Source organism: Haliotis cracherodii, unplaced genomic scaffold, assembly GCF_022045235.1.
Source record: "Haliotis cracherodii isolate W230 unplaced genomic scaffold, xgHalCrac1.p SCAF_1, whole genome shotgun sequence".
NCBI lineage: Eukaryota > Metazoa > Mollusca > Gastropoda > Lepetellida > Haliotidae > Haliotis > Haliotis cracherodii.
In genome coordinates, this window is record NW_027266264.1 from 47324848 (window position 1) to 47343748 (window position 18901).

General features: G+C 38.3%; 1 protein-coding gene across 1 annotated transcript; it reads left to right on the plus strand.

The window, feature by feature from the left end:
- The first annotated feature begins 1798 nt into the window (after nucleotides 1–1798).
- LOC139478497 (uncharacterized) lies at nucleotides 1799–18230 on the plus strand. Its single transcript, XM_071260991.1, has 20 exons — nucleotides 1799–1850; nucleotides 6107–6246; nucleotides 6834–7254; nucleotides 7606–8493; nucleotides 8617–8771; nucleotides 9279–9401; nucleotides 9528–9650; nucleotides 9805–9876; nucleotides 10126–10244; nucleotides 10422–10526; nucleotides 11117–11206; nucleotides 11745–11864; nucleotides 11970–12168; nucleotides 12677–12820; nucleotides 14713–14801; nucleotides 15300–15370; nucleotides 15660–15751; nucleotides 16195–16354; nucleotides 16590–16669; nucleotides 16826–18230. Exons 2-20 carry the CDS (start codon nucleotides 6117–6119, stop codon nucleotides 16828–16830), a joined length of 3186 nt encoding a protein of 1061 aa, XP_071117092.1. The 5' UTR covers nucleotides 1799–1850; nucleotides 6107–6116; the 3' UTR covers nucleotides 16831–18230.
- The last annotated feature ends 671 nt before the right edge of the window (nucleotides 18231–18901 follow it).

Below are 18901 nucleotides of genomic sequence, written 5' to 3' on the forward strand. Positions count from 1 at the left end.
GGACGATTAGCAATGAAGCGGGAACTATTAGAATCCACATCCATATTATCAGCACCGCCCCTAGTCATCATGAACACTAGCTATAGGGACGATTAGCAATGAATCAGGAACTATTAGAATCCACATCCATATTATTAGCACCGCCCCTAGTCATCATGAACACTAGCTATAGGGACGAGTAACAATGAATCAAGAACTATTAGAATCCACATCCATATCATCAGCACCGCCCCTAGTCATCATGAACACTAGCTATAGGGACGAGTAACAATGAATCAGGAACTATTAGAATCCACATCCATATCATCAGCACCGCCCCTAGTCATAATGAACACTAGCTATAGGACGAGTAACAATGAATCAGGAACTATTAGAATCTACATCCATATAATCAGCACCGTCCCTAGTCATCATGAACACTAGCTATAGGACGAGTAACAATGAATCAGGAACTATTAGAATCCACATCCATATTATCAGCACCGCCCCTAGTCATCATGAACACTAGCTATAGGGACGAGTAACAATGAATCATGAACTGTTAGAATCTACATCCATATTATCAGCACCGCCCCTAGTCATCATGAACACTAGTTATAGGACGAGTAACAATGAATCAGGAACTGTTAGAATCCACATCCATATTAACAGCACCGCCCCTAGTCATCATGACACTAGCTATAGGACGAGTAACAATGAATCAGGAACTATTAGAATCCACATCCATATTATCAGCACCGCCCCTAGTCATCATGAACACTAGCTATAGGACGAGTAACAATGAATCAGGAACTATTAGAATCCACATCCATATTAACAGCAAGTTTAAAACAAATCTAATACATATATTCAAACAATAAATATGTTGTCTTTACAACAGATTAAAGAAATGTGTGGTATGTATACTTTACAGATCGGGTACCGCTTGTCAGTTGAGACATGACATTGTGGTTTATATTTAGTTTAGGTGTAAAAGTGTAAACTTTCCACCGTTAAGAGGTTCTAGTATCTACGTTGTATCTTATAGTTAATTAAGGGTGGGTGATATTGGCGGTGTTATTTGAAATACGAACTGTAAGTTGGGCATCTAGGTGGACAGCACAATCATGTCATTTATCAAAGTGACACGTATAGCAGTTTTCATTGAAAACACAGTGAAACCCCCAACTTCTTCGCCCCATGCTTTTTTTATCTGCCAGTCTTCTCCTGTCGAGTGCTTTATCTCCAATACACTTTTTCAAGGAACCATCTCACCTGAATATGTACCTACTGAAACTCACAACTACCACACTGTATCAGAACATTAGTTTGTTTGTTTGGCAGTGCGTTGGATACAAATACTTGAAATAAACTTTTTTATGTCTGCTAACTGAATTTGTATTTTTTACTATATCGATTTAGCAGTTAATGAGTATCCCATTTACACACAGAATACTAAGCACAAGTTCAAGACTAGGACTGGAATGAACAACAGTGCTAGTCCGTGCAGATGGAACAAAACACTTCTTATACATTATTGCATAGGTACATTACAGTTGAAAGAGAGAGTCTCTTCTTGCTTAATAAAGCAGGAGAAGCCACTACCAGCACAGGGTATTTTAGAAGCTGGAGTGTGAATATCTCCTAACCTCTGAACTCCTGGATATGACAAATGAAACGGCTGATTCCTTATGTCACACTGACACTGATTACAATAGCATAGCCCTCGTCTAGCTCATACAAGGAAATTGAAACGTTGCCAGATGAACACGAGTGATGCCATGTCACAGCTATTTTTAGCAAGTGTGGGAAAACCGGATCGATGACAAGCCATGTCTTGCACAGCTTCAGGACTACAGTGCATTGCAAGTGTGAGTATTGTTATTTCCTAGTCTATGCTTTCCAGAATTTCGATAGGCGAATCTCAAAGTATATACAAAATAGATGAGTTATTTAAAACTATAATACATAGACATAACATAGACTTAACATGCAGTCGAAATTGCTATACAGATATATATATCTATCATGCAAATGAGGGGTGTTCTCGCGTATCGGTATGGGAGATAACTCCGTCTATCCTATCATATCTGTTCGTTCGGTGTCTGAGAAGGAAAGTCCCACTGTTTGTTTTCAGTTTGAATAACTAAAGTTTTCTATATGCTGAGGACATCATTCAAGTATAAATTATAGTTCAAGTAAAATAATATTTGCCACTTCCTTTTGTATTTTTGTTTCCGATTGTTACTGCACATTGTGAGGTTGAAAATTTCAATTTTTATTTTAATTTCGTAAACGTTTTCCATAGGATTTTATGCCGTGATAATATCACATCCCTTCTAACAAAACGCTTTCCATGCTGTGATTACATGGTGTGATAATATCACATTCCTTCTATCTAAACGCTTTCCATGCTGTGATAATATCACATTCCTTCTATCAAAACGCTTGCCATGCAATGATTACATTGGTGTGATAATATCACATCACTTCTATCTAAACGCTTTCCATGCTGTGATAATATCACATTCCTTCTATCTAAACTCTTTCCATGCTGTGATAATATCACATCACTTCTATCTAAACGCTTTCCATGCTGTGATAATATCACATTCCTTCTATCGAAACGCTTACCATTAAAATGACTACATGGCGTGATAATATCACATCCCTTCTATCTAAACGCTTTCCATGCAATGATTACATGGCGTGATGATATCACATCCCTTCTATCGAAACACTTTCCATGCAATGATTACATGGTGTGATAATATCACATCCCTTCTATCTAAACGCTTTCCATGCAATGATTACATGGCGTGATAATATCACATCCCTTCTATCTAAGCGCTTTCCATGCAATGATTACATGGGTGATAATATCACATCCCTTCTATCTAAACGCGTTCCATGCAATGATTACATTGTTTGATAATATCACATTCCTTCTATCTAAATACTTTCCATGTTGTGATAATGTCACATCCCTTCTATCTAAACGCTTTCGAAGCAATAATTACATGGGTGATAATATCACATTCATTCTATCTGAACACTTTCCATGCTATGATAATATCACATCCCTTCAAACAAAAAGCTTTCCCTGCAATGATTACATGGTGTGATAATATCACATTTATTCTATCCGAACACTTTCCATGCTATGATAATATCACATCCCTTCTAACAAAACGTTTTCCATGCAATGATTATATTGGTGATAATATCACATTCATTTTATCTGAGGACTTTCCATGCTATGATCATATCACATCCCTTCTAACAAAACGCTTTCCATGCAATGATTACATTGTGTGATAATATCACATTCATTCTATCTGAGCACTTTCCATGCTGTGATGATATCACATTCTTTCTATCTAAACACTTTCCATGCTATGATAATTTCACATCCCTTCAAACAAAACGCTTTCCATGCAATGATTACATTGTATGATAATATCACATTCATTCTATCTGAGCACTTTCCATGCTGTGATAATATCACATCCCTTCTAACAAAACGCTTTCCATGCAATGATTACATTGTGTGATAATATCACATTCATTCTATCTGAACACTTTCCCTGCTGTGATAATATCACATCCCTTCAGACAAAACGCTTTCCATGCAATGATTACATTGTGTGATAATATCACATTCCTTCTATCTGAGCACTTTCCATGCTGTGATAATATCAAATTCCTTCTATCAAAACGCTTTCCATGCAATGATTACATTGTGTGATAATATCACATTCCTTCTATCAAAACGCTTTCGATGCTGTGACATCACATTCCTTCTATCAAAACGCTTTCCATGCAATGTTTAAATGATGTGATAATATCACATCCCTTCCATCTAAACGCTTTCCATGTTGTTATTACATGGTGTGATAATATCACATTCCTTCTATCTAAACACTTTCCATGCTGTGATGATATCATATCCCTTCTATCTAAACGCTTTCCATGTTGTGATTACATGGTGTGAAAATATCACATTCCTTCTATTGAAACGCTTTCCATTAAATGACTACATGGGTGATAATATCACATCCCTTCTATCTGAACACTTTCCATGCAATGATTACATGGTGTGATAATATCACATTTCTTCTATCTAAACACTTTCCATGCTGAGATAATATCACATCCCTTCTATTTAAACGCTTTTCATTCAATGATTACAGTTTGTGATAAAATCACGTTCCTTCTATCTGAACACTTTCCATGTTGTGATAATATCACATCCCTTCTATCTAAACGCTTTCCATGCAACGATTACATTGTGTGATTATGTCACATTCATTCTATCTAAACACTTTCCATGTTGTGATAATGTCACATCCCTTCTATCTAAACGCTTTCCATGCAATGATTACATTGTGTGATAATATCAGATTCATTCTATCTAAACACTTTCCATGTTGTGATAATATCACATTCATTCTATCTGAACACTTTCCATGCTATGACAATAGCACATCCCTTCTAACAAAACGCTTTCCACGCAATGATTACATTGTGTGATAATATCACATTTATTCTATCTGAGGACTTTCCATGCTGTGATAATATCACATTCTTTGTATCTAAACACTTTTCATGCAATGATTACATGTGTGACAATATCACATTCCTTCTATTTAAACTCTTTCAGTGCAATGTTTACAGGATGTGATAATATCACATTCCTTCTATCAAAACATTTTCCATGCTGTGATAATATCACATTCCTTCTATCAAAACGCTTTCGATGCTGTGACATCACATTCCTTCTATCAAAACGCTTTCCATGCAATGTTTAAATGATGTGATACTATCACATCCCTTCCATCTAAACGCTTTCCATGTTGTGATTACATGGTATGATAACATCACATTCCTTCTATCTAAACACTTTCCATGATGTGATAATATCACATCCCTTCAATCCGAACGCTTTCCATGTAATGATTACATGGTGTGATAATATCACATTCCTTCTACTGAAACGCTTTCCATTAAATGACTACATGGCGTGATAATATCACATCCCTTCTATCTGAACACTTTCCATGCAATGATTACATGGCGTGATAATATCACATCCCTTCTATCGAAACGCTTTCCATGCAATGATTACATGGGTGATAATATCAGATCCCTTCCAGCTAAACGCTTTCCATGCTGTGATTACATGGTGTGATAATATCACATTTCTTCTATCTAAACACTTTCCATGCTGAGATAATATCACATCCCTTCTATTTAAACGCTTTTCATTCAATGATTACAGTTTGTGATAAAATCACGTTCCTTCTATCTAAACACTTTCCATGTTGTGATAATATCACATCCCTTCTATCTAAACGCTTTCCATGCAATGATTACATTGTGTGATAATATCACATTCATTCTATCTGAGCACTTTCCATGCTGTGATAATATCACATTCTTTCTATCTAAGCACTTTCCATGCTATGATCATATCACATCCCTTCTAACAAAACGCTTTCCATGCAATGATTACATTGTGTGATAATATCACATTCATTCTATCTGAGGACTTTCCATGCTGTGATAATATCACATCCCTTCTAACAAAACGCTTTCCATGCAATGATTACATGAGTGATAATATCACATCCCTTCCATCTAAGGGCTTTCCATGCTGTGATAATACCACATCCCTTCTATCTAAACGCGTTCCAAGCTGTGATTACATTGTGTGATAATATCACATCCCTTCCATCTAAACGCTTTCCATGTTGTGATTACATGGTGTGATAATATCACATTCCTTCTATCAAAACGCTTTCCATGCAATGTGTATATATGTGTTGGGAGCAGATGGGCCTTTTCGTGCTTATCGACATCAAATACTAATGAATTTAAACTGTCAGTCTCCGTCTAATATCTATAATGTACCGGGGCGGTCGGGTAACCTAGTGGTTCGTCACGCCGAAGACCCTGGTTCGATACCTGACATGGGTACAATGTGCGAACCCCATTTCTGGTGCCCCTCGCCGTGATATTGCTGGAATATTGCTAAAAGCGGCGTAAAACCATACTCACTCACTTTATAATATACCTTCCAATCTTTGAACCTGTCGTGAGTGAAACATGCTTATTCCATTTTCAGTAAGAATACCATGGACTCTCTGCACTTCCGAGAATATCACAGAGGGAAAATTGCTGCAAAAAATGAATCTTTTCCTGTTGTCGATGTGTATGTAAATGAGGTGTTGTCAGATGCAATCGACAGAGGAGAGAGGATACAGGGTAATGGCGCTGTTCCACTTCATCCCTTTTGATGCGGCCTATAATTATAGCATGCTGTATACATATGACGAATCAGTCGTCTGTGCAATAAGTCTTTTATTTTTAAAGTGGGAGGGGGAGATATTTTGGTTTGAGATGAGCATTTTTTATTAATGATCAGAAACTCCATCATTTTTCCCCGTCAATAACAAATGCTCAGTTGTGTTTTCTAAATTTAATAATAAGAAGAAACTGTCTTCTTTGGAAACTTGTCCACAACAAAAGAACACATTATTTTTGTTCTCATCCCAACCCAGCCCCACGAAAAATTAAATGGTTTCCCCCTAAAGTGCACTTAATGTAAATGTATATAATAAATTTAGGGATAAGCAAGTCAAATATGTGTACAGAATTGTATTGCTCCTTGGTAATAGGACATGACGAATATTATCGTATGATGTAGTAATGGATACTTAAACATGTCCATTTCCTATATCAGAATAACATTAAGTTGCTTAAATTTTATAAGGACTTGCATGGAATGTTTCGGATATGTTTCATGATCTGTATTATAGACTACAAAACTTAATTTGTGCTTTTCATCGCAGTTTCAGACACTCTTGCCTGTATCCACTGGGGGAAAAATCTTGGTTCCATAACATCAACACTAACCCTCACACAACCGAAATTAGAAGATCCTGATCGAATCGATGAGGAATTTTGTAAGGCCCTGATTCGGGATCCGACGCAACTACATGCATTCATTCGGGATGTACATAAGCACCAAACTGTCAAACTTTTGACAGTGAAGATCCACCCCATTGCTTTTACATTTCGTCATTCTGAGTATGACCTGTTCATCAAAGAGGGAAAGGAATTAATGAATGCTTTACGGTGTCTTGTTTCAAACTACGTGCGTTCAAAACCTGAGATCAAAACGGCCCTTAAAGTTACAAGAGAAAACAGAGACACTTGTACTTCTTTTCATGTCGGATTTGGAGAGCACAGAACCAGTGGTCTGCCCACCAGGTAAAAGTGTCCTCCTCTTTTCCGTCCGACCTGAACCGATTCCGGGGCCCCGAATGCCTATCGTACCCCATCATTGTAGTTAGGTTTCCTTAAATTCAGGATTGGGTTTCATGATGTGTGATCATGAATTGGCTGATTATATGTCATCGTTCCTGACACGGGGATCATTGCTCATGCTATCAACCATTGGTTTGCGTATGAGGGTATATAATAATATGTTAGTAGCTGGATAGATTTATTAGGAAACCTTATTTAAAAGTGTATAATTACTCTATGATGTTGCTTTATACATCCAAAACATCACACACTTTAGTTTTTTCACATAAAACATATTCATCTTTCAATTTACAGACATGGTATTACACTGGAAGGAAATACAGGAAAGGAGAGTAGAATGTCCACAAAAGAAAGGTTTGCTGTGATCGATGAAGCAATGACCGAGCAAAAGCGTTTTATTGAAACTCAGTTCGCCCTCCACAGGCAGCAGAATAATGAGATTATGTCGACAATCTCTCGTGTACTACGTACACTCACAGCAGGTTCGAGCAGCGTTGAGATCCGAGAAGTCATAGCTGAAGAAAAGAGACTTTTGACACAAGGTCTTGAGACGAGTGAGGTACCAAGATCAACACTCAAAGACTACCATGAAACAGAAGATGTTGTGCCGAGTCACACATCGTCTTCAACTTCGGGTTCTGGCCATCAGTTGCATAGTAATGATAACATCTCTTCAGCTGAGGAAGGGGGCCCAAGGAACCATGTCCAAACATCCCAGCCTGTTCGCAAGGATGACAGACCAGATGCAACTCAAACATTGGAAAATGGCCGTGGTACAGGTTCAGATGCTACTGCACTTGCAAGGACAAAACCAGAATCCACTTCTCAATCTGAAACAGCCCGGTCTCCTGCGAAGCTGAGGGGTGGCGGCAAGGTAGCTGATAGGACGGCTCTGCCGAAAGTTCAGACGGCATATTCCAAAAAAAATACTCGATTGTTTACGAGTTCAACTTCAGGCAATGTAATGACACTTGATCGCTTGAAAGCAGGTCAGGACAGGCCGAAGCATAAACCTTTTGGAAAAGGTGAAGGTCAAAAGGTAAAGACACTTGCTAATTTGAAGGAAGAAGAGTGGAAGGAAGAGCGTGAAGGAGAAGAAGCATTTCTGGCACATCTGAGGGGGCTTACTGGTCACATCGATGGTACAGTCGATAGGGAAGATGTCTTGAAGAGTCTCACCAGGTAATTCCGTTACAAAAATGGAATACGAGAACGTGCATATCACTTTCAACATATCACACATTAATATTTTATATTCCAAACGAAAAATATAAACATTTTTCTGAGTAAATATTTGTGTTTTAGTGGTAAATCCCTTGTGCAAATTACAAAGGAAAAGAAAAGGTCTGGCGAAACGTCAAAAGATAGAAAACGGCCATTGTTAGATGTTCAGAGTCTCATTTGCGCTAACCCGGATGACACAAGGCTGTGGAGCGGCGTGGAAGATGCACTGGATGAAGGTATGATGTACTTATCTACATGATGCAGAGCTTGTTTCAGTGGCCTAGTGGCAAAGTGTCTGCTCGGAGAAGGTTCGGGGTTCGGGGTTCGATCCCTGCGTTATACCAAAAGACGTTAAAAGATTGTACTTGTTGTTACCCTACCTGGTGCTCGGCATTAAGGGGTTATCACTGGTCGGCTCGTGGTCAGTATGTGGGGTGAGTGGTGTATTTATGTTAAACTGCGGCACGGCACGTCAATGGGATAACACTATAAATTCGGACGAACATACACACGCGTGCATGCACGTCGCTATATAAGTACAATAATCTTAGACGCGACTTTACCCCGTTGCAGAAGCAGGATATGCCAGCGTTGCACTTGATTTAATAAGAGAATGGTTATCAAGTGTTTTTCCTGCATTATTACACGTTTTGTGAATATATTGACATATCAAATATGTACTGTAATACTAGTATTCATATTAACAATACATGTAATACCCGTTTCCTTGCCTGTGGTTACAGAAGACGACGGTTCACTGAGAGCTGAAGCTGGACTGGACACAGTGTTTTGTCTTGACACGTCTGGTAGTATCAGTGAACAGGCATTTGAACAGATGAAGTATATGGTCCTTGACTTCATTGATGGTAGTATTAATTACGTTAAATATATTTGTATTTGTGGTCGACACTAACGTATATGATGTGAAACAGTTTTTGTATTGAAATCAAGTGATTGTGTCAAGTTATATTTTATATTTATCAATTCACTAGGTATTGAAGACGTAGCTGAAAAGTATGACATTGAGGAAAACGTTGCTTTGGTCACATTCGGAGGAAAGGCTAAAGTACTACACCACCTTACAAATGATTATACAAGTCTACGGGATGCGCTTGGTAGGTTTGATTGCAATATTGAGCCTAATAAATGAAATGCAGACTCAGTTTGTTTGGAATTGTCAAGAAACATGCAACTATAGTAATACGTTCAAAGGTAACATTTCACAAGAAAGTCGTCAATGTTACAAATGAAACATGCATTTCTCATCAGACAACGTAAGCCGAGGAGGTCCCTCTCCCCTTCTCCAGTCACTGGTGGTAGCCCTTGCCTGCCTTTCAAAAGGTGCGTTCCTTATCCTTATACAACTTCTTCATCTTGTATCGTTGTTACAATGTCGTGTCTGGCAAACCCCGTCACTATTAATATATGTAATATATTCAGTTATCTCCACTCCAACATAAGAAATAGTCAGATAATCCAATCTTTCCAAACACCTTTTATCCTTCTTGATTGGTTGTGTTTTATTGAATGTTTACTGAAATTAGCTTGTGTTTCTATTTCTCAAACATGTTATTGGCATTTTTGTACAAGGTGGCATCTGCAGAATGGGAAACCTTATGGTTCCACCTAGGGTTGTGTTCATAACTGATGGCCTGGCATCTGGAGAGTTACCAGAAACTGCGCGAGACACATCCTTCACATCTGAGAAAGTAAGATGACTCTCTGTCTTGATATTGCACAAACAAGTATATCATGGCAGATCTCTGTAGTCCTTTGTTAGAAGTTTTTTCTAAAGTACGTGTTGTTTGAATTTGGAATGATCTTTACACACCAGTGAGACAGCATATATCAAGTGTGTATGCATTTCTCTCATTCTCTGGCTTCAGGATAAACTTCGTCTCATTGGTGCAGTTGGAGCTTTAGGAAGTGAACAGGCAAGGATGTCTATAGCAAATCCAGTTATATGGATACCAATAGGTGACGCCGACAGGGTGAGTTTAGCTGATTAGCTGTAGGTATTTTGACTCTTTATTCATATATTTTAGTAAGTTGCGTTTACAATATTGCATTAGGACCTACAAGCCTATGTGTAAATGTCAAGTCGGTAGCTAAAATGTATTACCTTTTAAATGTGTATACTTGGTATTTGTCAGCAATGACAAAGGGGTACATCCTCATACATTCGAGTTCGATTCCCTACATACGACGATGTTGGATTTCGGTGTGTGTTGAAAGGGTGTGTGTGTGTGTGGGGGGGGGGGGGGGGTCAATACTGTTTAAAAGCATGGAACATCGAAAATTCGGTTTGACAAGACTGTTGAAATGGGCTGAATACATTTTACTGAATGAACGGGCGACATCTTGACTACTTGATATCCTTGTAGGTTAGAGAGTATGTACCATTAGCAGTTTGACAGTGTTTTTACATTTGACTCTCTCTCCTATCTAACAATCTAATGTGAAGCTCGCAGTGAACTGTACGATCAACACTCGCATTACATTAGAATGCCTGTACTGCTGTACGATTGAGAGTTAACCATTTATACATGTATTATTTTACCATTTGTTATCAACAATGCAGAGGTTTCTCGAATCTATGGTGAAGTTGTGCCAAGGAAAACTGATCGAAGGTAAAGACGTGAAGACACTTTGCAACCATCAACGACTACGGGTAGGTAACGGTTACACATTACCTCGAATAATCCATGAAGTATGCACACAGCAGACTTTGGTTCTAGTAATTACAGGTAGACTAACATACAGTCTATGAAACCTTTTATTACACAATGCATTTCTCTACTCTAAAATTAAAACAAAAAGTCCTAAACTAATAGAGCTGGCTTGAGCTGGCTAGACTTGCTTTCATATAAATCTAGATTGGATTTGTTTTAATAAAATACATATATTCCACAGTGATGATGCAGGACCAATCTAGAGGGTGACACGTTAGATAATTTACTGAATGTGCTGGATTGTTACGATCTGTAACACACACAGAAGAAAGAGTACATTTCAGTGTTCTATGCAATAACCAATGATCTTTTTCAGGAAATAAAATTGCATTAGAAACCTAGGCATTTACTGAAAGTGGCGGAAACAAATGAAACTATATAAATGCAGTTGCCTGCATGACTGGTGTTCAATTGCCCATCTAGAGTTCATTGTATTATATATCAGTAAACTATCATAACTGTGTTTATTAATTACAGAGGATTGCAAGTAATGTGTTGGTGTACATGAGAGGTCGGGATACCGATTCAGAAAATGTTCAAAGTGAAATGGAAACGATAATTGACGCCTTAGGTGACACTTTGACCACATCAGAAAAGGTGAGACTGATCTGTACGCTTGTTCTGTGTTGTGTGTCTGGCTTTTAACCTTGTTTCGTTTTATTGAACATTTTACAGTTTGTTCTTTCCATCTTTCCATCTCAGGAAGAGATTTCAACATTGGTCAAAATCAACATCCACAACGTGACAGACGATCTCGGAGCTCTAGACAGCTTTGATAACATGACAACAAGAGATGACGTCCCCCCACTGGGCAGTAGAGTAGTTCGTGGGCCAGACTGGAAGTGGGGAAACCAAGACTCCGAGGGGCCGGGGACAGTCATCAACCACGATACTGATGGCCGTAAATTCAATACCATTCAGATCACTGACATATTAAATGGGCGTATATATATATATATATAAGGACAAATGCTACCGTTTGGCAACACTATGGTATATTGCTACCTCTGAGCGACATTACCAAATATTACAAGCATATAATACAAAACTGAGGCAAATGTTCACTCGGTGTACATGTAATATATAATAAAATAATAAAGTCCACGTTAGTCCAACATCTTCTTTATATCAGTTTATCGACTCCAGGTTCGATCTGATTACATTTCTAGGTGTGTAAGCACCATGAGATTGACCATCACTTCGGGCTTTACTCCCACATCAAGCTTACACGTCGCGATATAAGTGGAATGATGTTCAAAGCGGAGTCGAATTCAAATCACTCACTCACTCTCTCTCTCTCTCTCTCTCTCTCTCTCTCTCTCTCTCTCTTGCGTAGTAAGGTCCGTATTGTTCCTTGGCCAGTTTTGCTGTAGCACATAATGTCATTCTTAAACCTCTGTAATTTTCAGCAAGTGTGTGGGTGTTATGGGACAGTGGTCATCGTAACGTTTACAGATGTGGTCCAATCGAGTTCGATGTACTGATTGTGGATGACCAACCGCGGACATTTGGTGATAACCATAGGGTTGAGATAGGAGCACAAGTGGAACGAGGTAAACAAGACGCGTTGTTGTAGTTATTTGTGCATGTTGTTATTTGTTAAACATTTTACAGTTTCCGGCTAACCTGAGCATTGTTAAAGCAATGTGTGCATGTTGTTATTTGTTAAACATTTTACTGTTTTTGGCTCAACTGAGCATTGTTAAAGCTATGTGTGCATGTTAATATTTGTTAAACATTTTACTGTTTCTGACTCAACTGAGCATTGTTAAAGCTATATGTGCATGTTGTTATTTGTTAAACATTTTACATTTTCCGGTTCAACTGAGCATGTTAAAGCTATGTGTGCATGTGTGTTATTTGTAAACATTTTACTGTTTCCGGCTAATCTGAGCATTGTTAAAGCTATGTGTGCATGTTGTTATTTGTCAAACATTTTACTGTTTCTGGCTAACCTGAGCATTGTTAAAGCTATGTGTGCATGTTGTTATTTGTCAAACATTTTACTGTTTCCGGCTAACCTGAGCATTGTTATAGCTGTGTGTGCATGTTGTGATTTGTCAAACCTTTTACTGTTTCCGGCTAACCTGAGCATTGTTAAAGCTATGTGTGCATGTTGTTATTTGTTAAACATTTTACTGTTTCCGGCTTACCTGAGCATTGTTAAAGCTATGTGTGCATGTTGTTATTTGTCAAACATTTTACTGTTTCCGGCTAACCTGAGCATTGCTAAAGCTATGTGTGCATGTTGTTATTTGTTAAACCTTTTACTGTTTCCGGTTCAACTGAGCATTGTTAAAGCTATGTGTGCATGTTGTTATTTGTCAAACCTTTTACTGTTTCCGGCTAACCTGAGCATTGTTAAAGCTATGTGTGCATGTTGTTATTTGTCAAACATTTTACCCTTTTCCGGCTAACCTGAGCATTGTTAAAGCTATGTGTGCATGTTGTTATTTGTTAAACCTTTTACTGTTTCCGGTTCAACTGAGCATTGTTAAAGCTATGTGTGCATGTTGTTATTTGTCAAACCTTTTACTGTTTCCGGCTAACCTGAGCATTGTTAAAGCTATGTGTGCATGTTGTGATTTGTCAAACATTTTACTGTTTCTGGCTAACCTGAGCATTGTTAAAGCTATGTGTGCATGTTGTTATTTGTTAAACATTTTACTGTTTCCGGCTAACCTGAGCATTGTTAAAGCTATATGTGCATGTTGTTATTTGTCAAACCTTTTACTGTTTCCGGCTAACCTGAGCATTGTTAAAGCTATATGTGCATGTTGTTATTTGTCAAACCTTTTACTGTTTCCGGCTAACCTGAGCATTGTTAAAGCTATGTGTGCATGTTGTCATTTGTAAATCATTTTACTGTTTCTGGCTAACCTGAGCATTGTTAAAGCTATGTGTGCATGTTGTGATTTGTCAAACGTTTTACTGTTTTCGGCTAACCTGAGCATTGTTAAAGCTATGTGTGCATGTTGTTATTTGTCAAACATTTTACTGTTTCCGGCTAACCTGAACGGTAAACCTGACGTAATCCGTCCATCGGAAACTATTTTCCTAATTTCCTTTGAAATCTTTTGTCGAATGAGCCTAATTTCAGCGGCAGGCATACTCCTTACCAGACATTTTTGTATGAATATCAATATAAAACTTAAAATACAGTGAGACTGACTCGTGCCCAGCATTAAGACGTCTTTAAGAAATATCGATTTTCCTGGACCTTGGAAAAACATGATGTAAATTAAATTTTACTGCATACGGGAGTTGACATTTGAGTTTTGCATTGAGCATTTAAGCATTGTTGTCTATTAAACGCGCCATCTGAAAATCAACATAGCTTAATTATTTTGAATATTGAAGTCTCCATTTGCATTAAGATCTTAATATTGCAAATATTACAGTAGAAGTGAGGTGAGAGTGAAGTGAGACTATTGTTCTTTTTCAGGTCCAGACTGGCAGGACTCGTATGGGAACCAGGATGGCGGGGTCGGGAGTCATGGAGTAGTCATAAGAAGACGAGGACAAAGAATCATGGTGATTGTCCTCTTTTATCTTGTCTCAAGCTTACGCTTTTTAAGCCACAAAATGAAAAGACGCAGCTAGTCAGGTTGAGATATTGTTGAAGGTTTTGCCTTATGCTTCCCGAAGTGATACCGTTCCTACATTGTATGTCTCAGCAGTCATGGCTTCGAATCCCGGTTCGGCATGACTATGTTTGTCAGCACCATACCCGTGCTCTTGGGTATCGTCAAAGTGGTAAACGTCTGAGACCAGCATCACTTCGGGCTTTCCTCCAACATTAAACTGACACACCGTGATATAACTGGAATACTGTTCAAAGCGGACGTTAAACCCAACTCACTCACTCACTCATTCACCCAAAAAGCAGCCTGCTTATTAGAGTTAACATTGTATTCTAATTTTGACTAAAGAACGCAATTTCATGTCACCACGAAAAACGGGAACAGGACATCAATAATACAATGTGTGTGTATGAAAGAGCTTAATGTGTCGTATGTGATATGTTTGTAGGTGAGATGGAACAATGGAAATATGCACCAGTACAGATTTGGGGAAAACAATATGTACGACGTGGCAATGCGGTATGTTCCTCCACTATACTCTTTATAGTTGAATATATCACTTAGTCTAAAAATAATGTTATAGTACATGGATCAAATGTAAACTGACGATATATCTTAGCATCTTAGGTCCTTGTCCTCCATTTTTTGTAAATAACAGAACTCCTTTAATATGATATATTAATGTTTAACGTTTTATGTAATGTTTATGTCATGACTAACTCTTTTCATTATTCCATATATACTGTGATGATATGGAGTGAATGTAATTCTAAAGACTGTAAATTGCTCCATGGTATGATACCTGTAGGGACCCTTTTGCTTGCCTGCTCGAGGGGACGTCCCTACATTCCGCCAGGGCGAGCGATACCAGCCACACACCTAGCCACCTCAAACACACAGGTGATGATCAGTTCTTACAACGCCGGAAGGTTCTACCTTTTAAATGACTATCATACATGAACAGGCTACCTTTTTCTGGTTTCTCGTTGTTTATCATATTCATTAACATTATTCACTTTCATTCCATAGCATACCCGTGAAGATCCAGCTTAGAACTGGTCTTCAACAACCCATGCTTGTCGTAAGAGGCGACTAATGGGATCGGATGGTCAGGCTCGTACGTTGACTCGGTTGATACAAGTCATCGTATTCCAGTGGCGTAGATCGATGCTCATGATGTCAATCACTGGGTTGTCTGGTGTAGACTCGATTATTTACAGACCGCAGTCATATAGTTGGAATATTGCTGAGTGCAGCGTTAAACAAGTTGAACCAATAAGCATTAATAACACTAAATCTTTTATTGTATCTGGTACAATGAACGTCTACTGTGTTGTATTCAGAAAAGCAGGCCCGACCAGAAACTGACAGACCGTTTGTGTGGCAGAGAAACGATGGAACACATGGATGGCAGGATTACACGAAGGCTGAGAATGCTAAGATGATGGCCGAGTACAAGAAACGACAGATGGGGTCATGCCTGCTTAGCAGGAATGGTCTAAGGTACACTCGTAGATAGGATATTGACTTGGCTTTCAGAAAATTATATCGAAATATTTATATTAAAACACATCATTTGATTATGAACATTTATTCATAAATAGATTTAGTTTATGGTTTTACGAATTGTTGTTGGGTATTCCTCGTATTAAATGTAAACATTAATAGTCATTAATTCAGTACCATAAATTTAATCATTGACATGTTGAAGTATGTGATATACGTGGTTACTAAACAGTTTCAGAATATCTTTCCGAAACAACATTGAGAGATCTGTTGAGGAGAACACGACCACGGATATACGGAAACGGTTCACCGGTATGCATATTTCCTTGCCTTGCAGGATGCATCAACATACTAGTGTAATATGCAGTCCGTTCAAATTGTGGTAGATAAATATTCCCTTAATGTACATGTCGTATCATACTATACAATTGAAGCTATTTATTAAATTTAGTCCTATTTTTATTTCAGATTAACTTGGGATTATCCTGGAACGCTGATACTTTGAGGGTTTACTGAAATATGTTATCACATCAGCATTTGGAATTTGAAAAAGATGATTGCTGTTTAATAACAATGGAAGTAGTTTTTGCTATATATGATATGCGTAGATAATAATATATTGTCTACTTTCTGTAGTTTATGTATAACCCCAGGAACAGTTCTTGTTTAATTGTGTTTATGTAGTATGCATTGTAGATCACTCCATATGTAAATAAAATTCAATGTCACTTTCGTCCGTAGATAATGAGACAATGAGGCGGCCAGATAACGATACATGTAGAGATAACAAGAGGAAACGGTTACCGGTTTCAGTCAATCGGAGAAATTGTGAGAGAGTATGGTTTTACGCGCTTTTAGCAATAGTCCAGCAATATCACGGCGGGGGACAGCAGAGATGGGTTTAACACATTGCACCCATATGGAGAATCGAACCTGGGTCTTCGGCGTGACGAGCGAACGCTTTACCACTAGGCTACCACACCGCCCGTCGGAGAAATAGAACATTAAATTATATTGAGGGTAACGATGACTGGCCTTGTTTGATTCAAGATGGATCATGATCAATTGTTTGTGCCACAGAAAAACTTGGTAAATACATCGCCAACGTGGCTACTGCCATGCACGTGGGGAGCACGGGAGAAGAGTATATGTGAATGGAGGAAGAGTATATGTTGGCGGCTTCTAGAGATGCTGCTGACGATCCACTTTTATGTACAATGTTTACTTATCCAATCCTCCATCCTAGTATGCAAGTGTCTCTCATTATAACTCTACTACTGAAGCAGTGTATCGTGTGGTATTTCCCCAAAACAACATTACATATAAATAAGACCCGTGAAGATCCGGAGTAGAATGGGTCTTCAGCAACCCATGCTTGCCGTAAAAGGTGACTATACTTGTCGGAAGAGGCGGCTAACAGGATCGGGTGGTCAGGCTCGCTGACTTGGTCGATGCATGTCATCGATCCCAATTACATGAATCGATGCTCATGATATGAATCACTGGATTGTCTGGTCCAGAAACGATTATTTACAGACCGTAGTCATATAGCTGGAATATTGCTGAGTGCGACGTTAAACAACAAACCATGTTGCCTGTCATTCAGTATCAGTGGTACATACGTTTCTTCAAGCTCTGTAAATCATTTCCGGAATTATTCTGAACGTTTAACAATTTTAGTGTGAGTACCGATTCTTGTCTGATGATCATGTGAATGTTGTCAGAAAATGTTAGTGCATGACCATGTATCTGTTACATAAGTACAACGATAGATCGCCAATTACACACCTCTTGTGATATAGTATGACCACGTTCATGTGTGTATCTAATAATGTAATGTACACTGTCTTGTGCACACACTTTAATAAAACGATGGGCGTTTAACTACCATTTGTTTTAAATGATTTCAGTACCACTCAAATATCATACTGAATATAATATTCCCTAATGTATTCTATACTAAGACATTTCAATACATTTCGATCGTATGAAAATACAACAAACTTGAGAAAATAATTAGCTAGAAAAACATTCATCCCGAATGTACAATTTACACAATATGTCCACAAATATCTGTTAAAAAGGCGGAGTTTCGATTTCTATTAATTCGATTTAGCCGCACATCTGCATTTTGATAATCACCCAACATTCGTGACAACTGCAAGTCGTCAATTACACCTGGGAACTGTTGAGGCAAACGAGTAATTATTATTAGTTCACCGAAGGTCCGTCATCCGTACGTCAACAATTTTTTCAAACCCCCAATTGGAAATTAACGAAATTTGACTGGAAGCACCCCAAGGTGATGACAATTACAAATTGTACAAATGGTAGCGCTGTCACCCCCAGGGGACTGAGGGGCGGGGCCAAATAGGGGTAATTTGGCTATATTGCTTTAAACGACTTCTTCTCTGGAACTAAGGATAGATATCAACCATATTTGGTTGGAAGCATTCCCCGGTGGTGAGGATTCAAAATTGTATAAATGGTGGGGATGAGGGGCGGGGCCAAATAGGGGTAATTTGGCGTTATTGCTTTAAGCGA